Source organism: Pleurodeles waltl, chromosome 5, assembly GCF_031143425.1.
Source record: "Pleurodeles waltl isolate 20211129_DDA chromosome 5, aPleWal1.hap1.20221129, whole genome shotgun sequence".
NCBI classification, from domain to species: Eukaryota; Metazoa; Chordata; class Amphibia; order Caudata; family Salamandridae; genus Pleurodeles; species Pleurodeles waltl.
Genome location: NC_090444.1, coordinates 23,448,145 through 23,460,730, shown reverse-complemented (window position 1 = coordinate 23,460,730; position 12,586 = coordinate 23,448,145). Strand labels below are relative to the sequence as shown.

Here is a 12,586-nt window from a genome sequence, read left to right as displayed (position 1 = left end):
GGGTTCCCTTTGAAAGGGTAGGGGTTGACATAGTTGGCTCCCTTGACCCTCCTACTGCTTCAGGCAATAGGTTTATCTTAGTGGTAGTGGACCATGCCACAAGATATCCTGAAGCAATTCCTCTAAGGACCATTACAGCACCTGCAGTGGCAAAAGCCCTCCTGGGAATATTTTCCAGGGTGGGTTTCCCAAAAGAGGTTGTATCAGACAGGGGTAGCAACTTTATGTCTGCATACTTGAAGGCCATGTGGAAGGAATGTGGTGTAACATACAAATTCACCACACCTTATCATGCACAATAAAATGAACTGTAGAGAGGTTTAATAAAACTCTCAAAGGAATGATAATAGGACTCCCTGAAAAACTCAGGAGGAGATGGGATGTCCTGTTACCTTGCCTCCTTTTTGCTTACAGGCCCTTTAAACTTCTATTTGGACACCCTGTAAGAGGTCCTCTAACACTTGTGAAGGAGGGTTGGGAACAACCTTTTAAAAGCTCCCAAGCAAGACATAGTGGACTATGTACTCGGCCTAAGATCCAGAATGGCTGAGTACATGAAAAAAGCCAGTAAAAACCTTCAGGCCAGCCAAGAGCTCCAAAAGCAATGGCATGACCAGAAGGCTGTTCTGATTAAGTACCAGCCAGGACAGAAGGTGTGGGTATTGGAGCCTGTGGCCCCAAGAGCGCTCCAAGACAAATGGAGTGGACCCCACATCATTGTTGAAAAGAAGGGAGAAGTCACCTACTAGGGTGACCTGGGCACTGCCAGGAGTCCCCTTAGGGTGCTCCATGTCAATCGCCTAAAAGCCTACTATGACAGGTCTGATCTCACCCTGCTCATGGCAACAGATAAAGGACAGGAAGAAGAGAGTGACACTCTCCCTGATCTCTTCTCTTCCACAGAACAAGATGCTCTAGTGGAAGGTGTAGTTTTGGCAGACTGTCTTACTGCTGAGCAGAAAGACAACGGCATAAATCCCCTAGGTCAGTTTTCTGAACTCTTTTCTACTGTGCCAGGCACCACTTCTTGGTGTGAGCACACTATAGATACTGGAGACAGCATGCCTGTCAAAAGTAAGATCTATAGGCAGCCTGACCATGTCAGAGACTGCATAAAACAAGAAGTTCAGAAAATGCTTGAACTAGGAGTGGTTGAACATTCTGAAGGTCCATGGGCCTCTCTTGTGGTGCTTGTACCAAAGCCTCACTCAAAAGATGGGAAAAGAGAGATGAGGTTTTGTGTAGATTACAGAGGTCCCAACCAGGTAACAAAAACTGATGCTCACCCTATACCCAGGGCAGATGAGCTCATAGATACACTGGCATCTGCCAAGTATCTAAGCACCTTGATTTGACTGCAGGGTATTGGCAGATCAAGTTATCAGAGGATGCTAAAGCAAAAACTGCATTTTCGACTATTGGAGGGCACTACCAATTCACAGTAATGCACTTTGGTTTGAAAAATGCACCTGCCACTTTTCAGAGGTTGGTGAATACAGTCCTGCAAGGGTTGGAGGCTTTTAGTGCAGCATATCTGGACGATATAGCTGTATTTAGCTCCACCTGGGATGATCACCTGGTCCACCTGTGGAAAGTTTTGGAGGCCCTGCAGAAGGCAGGCCTCACTATCAAGGCTTCAAAGTGCTGGATAGGGCAGGGGAAAGTGGTTTCTCTGGGACACCTGGTAGGTGGAGGTAGGTAGGTGGTAACTTTACTGCCATGTAACCACCCCTCCAAGGCCTTCACTGAATGGTCAACAAAGTCTACCCAGTCTTGTGAAGACTCCTTTTTGGTCTCTCTGAACTTCATCCTGTACTGTTCAGTGGTTAAGCCATAACCATCCAGGAGTGCATTCTTAAGAACTGTAAAATTATTGGCATCACTTTCTTTCACAGTAAGGAGCCTATCCCTACCCTTTCCACTAAATGATAGCCATAGGATAGCAGCCCACTGCCTTTGAGGGACATCCTGTACAAGACAGGCCCTCTCAAGTGCAGCAAACCACTTGTTAATGTCATCCCCCTCCTTATAAGGGGGAACTATCTTGTGCAGATTCCTTGAATCATGCTCTCTTGCAGGATGACTATGGGGAATACTGCTGCTGCCACCATGGGTTTCTAAACCCAATTTCTGTCTTTCTTTTTCCACTTCTAAGGATTGCCTATCTAAATCCAGCTGTTGCTGCTTGAGCTTCAGTCTGGATTGTCCCACTTTCAATCTATTGAGCTCCCTTTCTAACATTCTGTCATCAGGGTGGGTGGGAGGGACATTCCTTGAAGCAGAAGTATGGTGAGAATGGACAGAAGGAGACCTGTTCCTAACAGATGGCATCCTAACAGCTTGGTTAAAAGAAACATCACTTCTACTGTGGTGAGAAGGAATACTCTTGCTATGATGGGAGACCACACTATCAGTATGGTGTGAATCTACATCAGTACCAACTATGCTAGGCTGTCTGATAAGGGGCAGGCTAGGAAGTTTCTTTCCTGACTCTTTTTCTAGGGGAGTCCCTGGATCAGATTGTGAACCATTAGCTACTTTTAAAACAGAAGGGGCACCTTTTGCCTTATCCTGTTCTATAAGCATGTTAACCAACAGTTCTCTGGGGGGATTCTTACCTACACTTAAACCTCTTTCTATGCAGAGACTCCTTGCTCCTTTCCAGCTAAGGTGATCATAAGCAAGTTTGGACAGATCAACAGTTTGGCGTGTGCCAGACATTTTAGAAAGTGTTTAAGTGACAGAAAAAGTGAGAAAAAAGTTTTCAGAACTTTTTGAAAGACAGAAAAAAAACGTTTTAAACTTTTTAAGAACTTTTAGAAAGTTTAGAGGTACTTTTCAGCACTTAGAGAAGAAGTGAAAAGAGGAAATGCAAAACTACATACACTGAACTTGTTTTGTATATTTTTCTCTTATGAAAAGTACAGTGACAAAAGTGGTAAGTAGTTGCAAAGTACTTATCCCACCGCTGCACAACCAATGTAGGAGGCTGGACTGGCTTGTAGTGAGTACCAAGGGGTACTTACACCTTGCACCAGGCCCAGGTATCCCTTATTACTGTATAGGGTGTCTAGCAGCTTAGGCTGATAGATAATGGTAGCTTAGCAGAGCAGCTTAGGCTGAACTAGGAGACGAGTGAAGCTCCTACAGTACCACTAGTGTCACTTGCACAATATCATAAGAAAACACAATACACAGATATACTAAAAATAAAGGTACTTTATTTTTATGACAATATGCCAAAAGTATCTCAGTGAGTACCCTCAGTATGAGGATAGCAAATATACACAAGATATATGTACACAATACCAAAAATATGCAGTATAGTCTTAGAAAACAGTGCAAACAATGTATAGTTACAATAGGATGCAATGGGGACACATAGGGATAGGGGCAACACAAACCATATACTCCAAAAGTGGAATGCGAACCACGAATGGACCCCAAACCTATGTGACCTTGTAGAGGGTCGCTGGGACTATTAGAAAATAGTAAGGGTTAGAAAAATAGCCCACCCCAAGACCCTGAAAAGTGAGTGCAAAGTGCACTAAAGTTCCCCAAAGGACATAGAAGTCGTGATAGGGGAATTCTGCAGGAAAGACACAAACCAGCAATGCAACAACAATGGATTTCCAAACGAGGGTACCTGTGGAACAAGGGGACCATGTTCAAAAGTCACAAGCAAGTCGGAGATGGGCAGATGCCCAGGAAATGCCAACGGTGGGTGCAAAGAAACTGCTACTGGACAGTAGAAGCTGAGGATTCTGCAGGAACGACAAGGGCTAAAGACTTCCCCTTTGGAGGATGGATCCCCCACGCCGTGGAGAGTCGTGCAGAAGTGTTTTCCTGTGGAAATACAGCCAACAAGCCTTGCTAGCTGCAAATCGTGCGGTAAGGGTTTTTGCATGCTGCTGTGGCCCAGGAGGGACCAGGATGTCGCCAATTGCGTCTGGGGACACAAGGGGCATCGAGAAAGAAGGAGCCCTCTCAGAAGCAGGCAGCACACGCAGAAGTGCCGGAACAGGCGCTACGAAGAGGAGTGAAATGGTGCTCACCTGAAGTTGCACAAAGGGGTCCCACGTCGCCGGAGGACAACTTAGCAAGTCGTGCAATGCAGGTTAGAGTGCCGTGGACCCATGCGTGGCTGTGCATGAAGGAAATCCTGGAAGAGTGCACAGGAGCCGGAGCAGCTGCAAAAGACGTGGTTCCCAGCAATGCAGTCTGGCGTGGGGACGCAAGGACTTACCTCCACCAAACTTGGACTGAAGAGTCACTGGACTGTGGGAGTCACTTGGTCAGAGTTGCTGGAATCAAGGGACCTCGCTCGTCGTGCTGAGAGGAGACCCAGAGAACCGGTAATGCAGTTCTTTGGTGCCTGCGGTTGCAGGGGGAAGATTCCGTCGACCCACGGGAGATTTCTTTGGAGCTTCTAGTGCAGAGAGGAGGCAGACTACCCCCACAGCATGCACCACCAGGAAAACAGTCAAGAAGGCGGCAGGATCAGCGTTACAGAGTTGCAGTAGTCGTCTTCGCTACTTTGTTGCAGTTTTGCAGGCTTCCAGCGCGGTCAGCAGTCGATTCCTTGGCAGAAGGTGAAGAGAGAGATGCAGAGGAACTCTGATGAGCTCTTGCATTCGTTATCTAAGGAATTCCCCAAAGCAGAGACCCTAAATAGCCAGAAAAGAGGGTTTGGCTACTTAGGAGAGAGGATAGGCTAGCAACACCTGAAGGAGCCTATCAGAAGGAGTCTCTGACGTCACCTGCTGGCCCTGGCCACTCAGAGCAGTCCAGTGTGCCAGCAGCACCTCTGTTTCCAAGATGGCAGAGGTCTGGAGCACACTGGAGGAGCTCTGGGCACCTCCCAGGGGAGGTGCAGGTCAGGGGAGTGGTCACTCCCCTTTCCTTTGTCCAATTTCGCGCCAGAGCAGTGCTGAGGGGTCCCTGAACCGGTGTAGACTGGCTTATGCAGAAATGGGCACCATCTGTGCCCATGAAAGCATTTCCAGAGGCTGGGGGAGGCTACTCCTCCCCTGCCTTCACACCTTTTTCCAAAGGGAGAGGGTGTAACACCCTCTCTCTGAGGAAGTCCTTTGTTCTGCCTTCCTGGGCCAAGCCTGGCTGGACCCCAGGAGGGCAGAAACCTGTCTGAGGGGTTGGCAGCAGCAGCAGCTGCAGTGAAACCCCTGAAAAGGCAGTTTGGCAGTACCCGGGTGTGAGCTACAGACCCGTGGGATCATGGGATTGTGCCAACAATGCCAGGATGGCATAGAGGGGGCAATTCCATGAGCTTAAACATGTTACATGGCCATATTCTGAGTTACCATTGTGAAGCTACACATAGGTAGTGACCTATGTGTAGTGCACGCGTGTAATGGTGTCCCCGCACTCACAAAGTCCGGGGAATTTGCCCTGAACGATGTGGGAGCACTCTGGCTAGTGCCAGGGTGCCCACACACTAAGTAACTTAGCACCCAACCTTTACTAAGTAAAGGTTAGACATATAGGTAACTTATAAGTTACTAAAGTGCAGTGAAAATGGCTGTGAAATAATGTGTGCATTATTTCACTCAGGCTGCAGTGGCAGGCCTGTGTAAGAATTGTCAGAGCTCCCTATGGGTGGGAAAAGAAATGCTGCAGCCCATAGGGATCTCCTGGAACCCCAATACCCTGGGTACCTCAGTACCATATATTAGGGAATTATAAGGGTGTTCCAGTATGCCAATGTGAATTGGTAAAATTGGTCACTAGCTTGTTAGTGACAATTTGAAAGAAATGAGAGAGCATAACCACTGAGGTTCTGGATAGCAGAGCCTCAGTGAGACAGTTAGTCATAACACAGGTAACACAGTCAGGCACACTTATGAGCACTGGGGCCCTGGATGACAGGGTCCCAGTGACACATACAACTAAAACAACATATATATAGTGAAAAATGGGGGTAACATGCCAGGCAAGATGGTACTTTCCTACAGTAAAAAACATTGAAATTCACTGAAAGAAACAAAGGCTACAGGGACATTATAGTTAGACTAACATTTATAACCTACAAAACCATAGAAATTCACCAGTTACAGTTAGATTTATTTCAATTAGCTAAAACTCGTGCCCGAAGGTAACTATAACTAGCACCCTTACCACACACATTAATTACCCCACAAATTACTGCACACATGACATCTTTGATAGCATCATTGATAATGTCAGTGTAATATTTGCAGTAAAAAGTTTGACAAACTGTGCATGGCGTGGGTGCGAGTTACTGTTACCTTAGGTCACGAGTTATAGTTACTTGAGGTAACGCTAACTAAAACTCGTGAATTTCTATTGATTTGTACGTTTAAAATGCAAGCCTAGCTATAACGCCCCTGTAAACGTTGTTTTTTTAAGTGATTATATATATCTATATCTATAAGTGTGTTTTAATATAATAATCTGTGTGCACTGTATTAATTGAATAACATTAGGTGGCTGCATTTACCTTTGCCATGTATACAACTGAATTGTAGTCAATGTATTTACAATAATTAGAATTGCAAATCTTCTTTGATGTACTTGATGTGCACTTGGTCCAATTGTACTTGTTCATCTTTATTTCAAGTTTAATGCTAACTTAACCTGTGACTAGGCCCAAGTGCATGTTACACTTTCCAATGATTGTTAGGAGTTTGTTTCCTCTTTCCTCTCCAGGTGCACTATCAGATTCCTTGCTAGCTAGGGAAATGTCTCTTTGTTTCCTGTATTAGCCCCTTAGAGAGGGCTCAGTGATGAAGACTTGACGTTGGTCATAGATATAGGATGGTGAGAAGAATCTGTAGTAGCTAGCAGACTGGACCAATGATGCATTGAAGGATGAACGAGTCTTTGTCAGGAGCTGGGAAAGTAGGGGGTTTTATTGAATTTTTAGCAACATACAGTAAGGAACATGAACATACCAACACTGAGTGAGGTAATGTCCGGTTTTCAACAATAAAATATTGCAAAGCAGTAATAGAGGAACTAGTGGAACTGCAAGAGAGAGTGATAGGCAAAGAAAGAAGATGGAGTAATCTTCCCAGGAGTTTCCACCATGGCTGAGAGAGCTCCATTTAGCTGCTGTGTCCATATGCAATTGTGGAAAATAACAGCCGGTAACCAGCGAGAATTCCTAAGAAGACACAGAGCACAGGATCTTAGGACATCAGTCGTATACGTGCAGCAAAAACAAGATATGACGTGGGGAGGGGAGCACAGGACAGAGGTGGGAGGAGAGGACGAAGTAAGTACAGAAGCAAGAGGAGAATGAAGTGAAGTGAGGGAGAAGACAGGGTAGAAAAGAAGGCTAAGAATAGGAGTTGTGTGACATGTCTGGAGGTTCTAATCTCAGACCAGAGCCGATAAGACCATCCTTAAAGGGATGCAGCTCTAGTTAGAGTTGTGAATAAAGATGTCCAGTGTTTTCCACAGGCGTTCAGAGGTGATGGGATTTCCCTCGGACTTCAACTGGGCCGCATGTGTGCTTGTAAGGTAGGTGAACCATGTCCACCAAGAATGATCGCAAATATTGTTGGTGGACGTCCAATCTAATAGGATGACTTTATCGGCAATAATAAGTCAAGCAGAGCAAGGTCCAAGTCTTAAAGGGCAACAGGGACCGATGAGGTGTCTGGTCTCAATATAACCTTTGAAAAGTCAAATATGAAGGATGTCTCAAAGATTTTGCATAACTGGGAAGAAATATCTTCTCAGTAAGTAGTTAGCAGTGTGCATGAGAAAAACATGTGTTCTGGGTCACCTTGTGCTGATGTGCAAGACCAACAACTGTCAGACTTGCTAGTTTGAGTTTAAATAGGGTCCAGTGGAGAAAATGTGATACAACAAATCTTCTTTGCAGTATCGAGGTGGACAGATTTATCTTGGAACAGATTATAGCCTAGAATTCCTCTATTGGAGGAGATTTGCCCCTGTCAGAAAAATAGGTGGACTAGTTACTAATAGAGGTGATTTAGATTGGTTAGATGCACTGCAAAGTAGTTTGTAGATTTTGGATGCTACATGACCCCCTGTGTGGATGCGTTTGAGAGCAGAGAAGATGAGGGCTTCAATTAGAGGTCCTAGTTTGTAGATTTTCACAATCATTTTCAGAAAATCATAGAAATTCAAGTATGAAAGGGTAAACTTCTTTTGGAGATCAGCAAATGAGAGGGGTTTAGATCCTGCGTACAGATCTGCCACAAATGAGATATCTTTGCTACTCCATGTCGGACCAATTACAAACAAAACAGGAGATTGAAGAATCTTATTGTTCCAAAGTGAGATGTGGTATGAATTACTAATGTTGGAAGCTAAAGCTGTATCTACCCCTAGAAGGGCCTTAATAAAATGCTGGCTTTTTTGCAGTTTTATATCTCATGAACTCGACACGAAGGTATTGGAGCACTTTACATGAACACCAGTTACATTACACAAGGACACATTAACTTCTTGGTAGGCACCGGGAGATGAAATGATTTCCCCAGAATCACAGGGTGATGAGCCCTCGTGGGGGTTCAAACCTGGTTCCCCAGCTCCAAAGTCAGCAGCTTTGCCATTAATGTCTTGTTCGATTTTGAGCCAACAAGGCACATTGATTGTGTCCAATTCCAGCCAACGTGTGCCCTGAGCTGCTAAGAACGCTGTATGGTAACTGAACCCGTCTGGAAGATTTCAACCACCATTTTTAATCGATCACCTGAGCTTTTTAAGGCTAACTCTGGGTTTCTTCTTACATCCAAAGAATTCTGAAGCAATTTTATCTAATGTTAAGAAGAAAGATTTGGAGACAGCATAGGAAGCATGCTGGCCAGAAACTTAACTAATGTGGTTACCACCATCTTCAATGTTTCTAATTGCCCCCCCCATGAGACGTATCTTTAATTTTCTCAATTGTTTTACATTTATTTTGAGATTTAGAATCCGCAAAATTGTTAGAAAACCATATTCCCAAATCTGATGGATTTAGCTTGCCATTGGAAATTTGAGTTTCCCACACAAGGGGTTACAGTGGACATTGAGGGGCAGGGCCTCGGTTTAATCCCTGTTCAGGGAGTAGCTACAGATGCCAGAGAATTTGTTGATCATAGTAACAATTGAAGAAATGGCGGTATCCAGGATTTCCGTGAATCTGAGAAGCATGCAATAACGAGGTTATCATGGGGGCAGGAGAGTAGCAAGTATTTTAGCAGAGATTTCAGTTGACATATTAGTTAAGGATAAGGGTGTGACATTTTTGTGTTCGGAATGATCAGAAGGTCCCCTCTTTTGGGATGCCCAGTGTTGTGGCCTCTGCCACCGTGCCCTAAACTACCCCAGATGAGGCAAAGTGGTTTAGGATCGATTCAAACTGGTCCATTTTCGTGGAGGCAAAGGTTTTATAATAATTGATGGTAGACCGTCTGGGCCCGGGGCTTTACCAGAAGGAATAAGCTTTATTGCCTTCTGAACCTGCTGCTCTACATCAGTTTAAGCTCAGGCAACCCGATGCAGAAATAGTCTTCATTGGTAAGGTTTGGAGGAATTTTAGGCATACGTCTTTAGGGGTGGAAATCGAGGGGTATATAGCTCAGCGTAGAACTTCTAGAAGACCCCAATGACAACATAGGTTTTAGTTTTTAATGTGCATCGGTGATTCTTCATGCTCAAAATTAAGTAGGATGGTTTTTTAAGTTGTAGGCTGCAAGTTTTTTAGATAAAATAGATGTTTACGTTTTTGAGCATGGATCCAAAGGTGGGCACGTTTACTGCTTATTTTATGATATTCGTATCTGATTTTTGTGGGTGTTGAAGAGGCTGATGGATCACAGAATGCCTACATGGAGCGTCCTGAGTGTCAATGTCAGCCATCGGCTTATCAAGGGAAGATTTGATGTCTTTAATCGTCCTAGCCATGCACCTTATCACTTGTGCTCTGAAGAAACACTTCAGGGTGTCCCATAGTGTGACTAGTGAAGAGATAGAGGAGCTGTTCTCCCGTAAGAAAAACAATATTTCTTTATGTAGCACCTGCACATCTCCTTCGTTCTCCGGAAACTATGTACCATGTATGATTTTTAGCCTCATAGATTGTGTTTGTGTTTATTCTCTAAGCTATGTCCTGCACATCTTTTCATTTCTGAAGGATAGCTTCAAGTGTGGTGGAGTTGTCTTAGTTTTCTTTTATTGGGGTGTCGGGGATTGGTGGTGCCTGTTTTGATCTTTTACGACTACCTTCCCCCTCTTTCCCGTCTTTTACCTCATGGTCTTTAAATCCTGCCGTGGCTAGCAGTACTATGGATAGACACGAAATACATACTTAGGAGCAACTGCATCCCTTGTGGTACATAGGCTGAAGAAGGGAAACGTTCTGTGTGCGGCTTTGAGCTACAGCGTGATTGATCACAGCCAAAAATATGGCAGCAGCTATAACAAGTGACGCATGGTGTTGCCAGGCAGTGAGGCCTTTGGGTGAAGATTCATGATTTCAGATGCTTACGCAATCAGATCCATCGGGTGGCAGATATGAGTGTCCTGAACTGCAAGCTCAATGGGATCCACTGGAGGACACTTGCTGATGGTCAATAACACACACTGTCACCAGCAGGATCAATAATCAAAGGTTCATACGCCCAGTGGGGGTATTCTGTTTGATGATTTCACTGAGAGACTGAGATTTAATGATCCTCACTCCATCCCTGTCTTAGCAACAGGAGATGGTCCTGCATCCGAATGTCCACAATCTACACCTCCCTGCTTGGAGACTGAGGGGAGATACCTGAGTACCTATGTATTGTCACCTGCAGTAGTGGATGTTATCCTCGCAGCTAGATGTCCTTCAACCATCCCTATTTAGCCAGGATGCTTGTAGACATCAGCAACCTGGTGAAGGCACTGTCACCATGGTTTCCTGCAGGTCAAACTTTCTGAGGTGTTATTTATTTTGTGGTGGGCACAGTTAAGGGTTACATGTCAGCCTTTCAGCATTTGTATGTTTAGCACATCAGCCTTCTCTTTTCAACTCACCTGTGTGATGCATTTTGAGAGAGGCCTAATACAAGTTTCCTCCAAATCCTTTGGTCATGCCACAAGGGGACCTGAACTTGGTTCTCAGGTTCTCACGTTTCTAATGTGTGCACTGCTTGAAGCATTGCATAGCTGCCCCTTATGGTTTCACACTATCAGGACACTATATTTTGATGCAACCACTTCAGCGGGTAACAAGAGCAAGCTACTGGCACTGTCAGTGCAACCTCTTTACAATACTTTCTTCCCAAACTGTGGCTCAGAACTCGGGCCGCCTTTCTGCTAAAGGTGGTATTGTCCTTTCATGTCAGGCAATCAAGCATCCTACTGGCCTTCTTCTCTCTGCCACACCCCTCGAGAGAGGAGGAGATGCTGCATCAGCCTGGCCTAAGAGAGCTGTGAGCTTTTACTATCAAGGCACAAGAGACACCATGCGGATGACCAGCTCTTTGTGGGTGTCTTGCTGGTGCCCAGAAAGTGGTGCAGAAGAGAACTCTGTTAGGGTGAATCGGGAGTAGCATAGAAATGTGCAACGCATTGGACCAAAAGTACGTCCCCGAAGGCCGCCACATGCTTTTCACAAGGGCCAAGGCTACTACAATGGTGTTGGCAAGGGCTGCTTGTCCTGGACACTTGCCAAGCTGTGACATGGGTGTCGTTGTATATGTTCACCAAACACTACTGCCTTGATAACAACTACCCTTCTCAGACCCACTACGTTTTAGGAGGTACTGACTGGGTGTCTATTCTAGAGGCGAGGAATCTACAGTTATAATTAGTCATCAGAGGAACAAGTTACTTAGAAGCTCTTTCTGGTGGAGACTGTAACTTCAGATTCCTCACTGCCTTCCAGTCTCCACACTGTGTGGAGCGGACTTCTGCATGTCTCTAGTTAGATACCAGCGCATTGTCATTGTTATAACTAATCCACATCTGGCAGTAAATTAAGAAACTGATGTCAGGACGCAGGAGTGGCGTCTATATGCAGCTCTGTTCAATCACTTCCAGTACGGTGCAAAGCCCCTCCGAAGCCACAGAGTGCCACCTGGTGGCACGCAAGAGTCATTGCTGAAAAAGCCTCTGGAAGCAATCTGGTGCCTGGGAATATCCCAAAGCTGAGGCATTAGAGGTAAGATAGAGTATCCACCAGAAAGAGCATTACCGAAGGTAAGGAACTTGTTCGTCACAATCACTATGTCTATAATTTCTGCTGAAAGCACCATGGAGGTTCATGCCCGGAAGAGAAGCCTCCACCTCTGAACCTAAGATGGTCTCATTGGCAGTGGCATGGAAACCCTGCACCTTGACTGCCCCCCTGGCCCATTGGAAGCATCAACAGGAGGAAGGGTTGACTTACCTGAGCTTCTTAAGGTGGCACCTTCGATCCCTCAGCGCTTCACACAGCAGAGATAGGTTTGACTCTCCAGCGGAGAAGTAATCAGCAAAAGAGGGGCGGGAGTGGCCAATGCCGTACTCAGAGGATGGGCTGTCGAGAAGGTCCACCTTGTCCGTGGTCACACACCAACAGAGACTGTGGAAGAAAGAGCTGGCATGAGCGTTGCATGATCTGTCA

The 12,586-nt window shown here is 45.4% G+C and overlaps 1 protein-coding gene across 3 annotated transcripts in view; it reads right to left on the bottom strand.

Annotated features, from left to right (window-relative positions):
• The window catches only part of LOC138295305 (NACHT, LRR and PYD domains-containing protein 12-like), a 543,642-nt gene that overhangs the window by 255,396 nt on the left and 275,660 nt on the right, over positions 1–12,586 (bottom strand). For all 3 annotated transcript variants that reach the window (XM_069233518.1, XM_069233519.1, XM_069233520.1), the window contains one exon: positions 12,371–12,544. In XM_069233518.1, the coding sequence (XP_069089619.1) occupies positions 12,371–12,544 (174 nt within the window). The remainder of the gene's footprint in view (positions 1–12,370; positions 12,545–12,586) is intronic.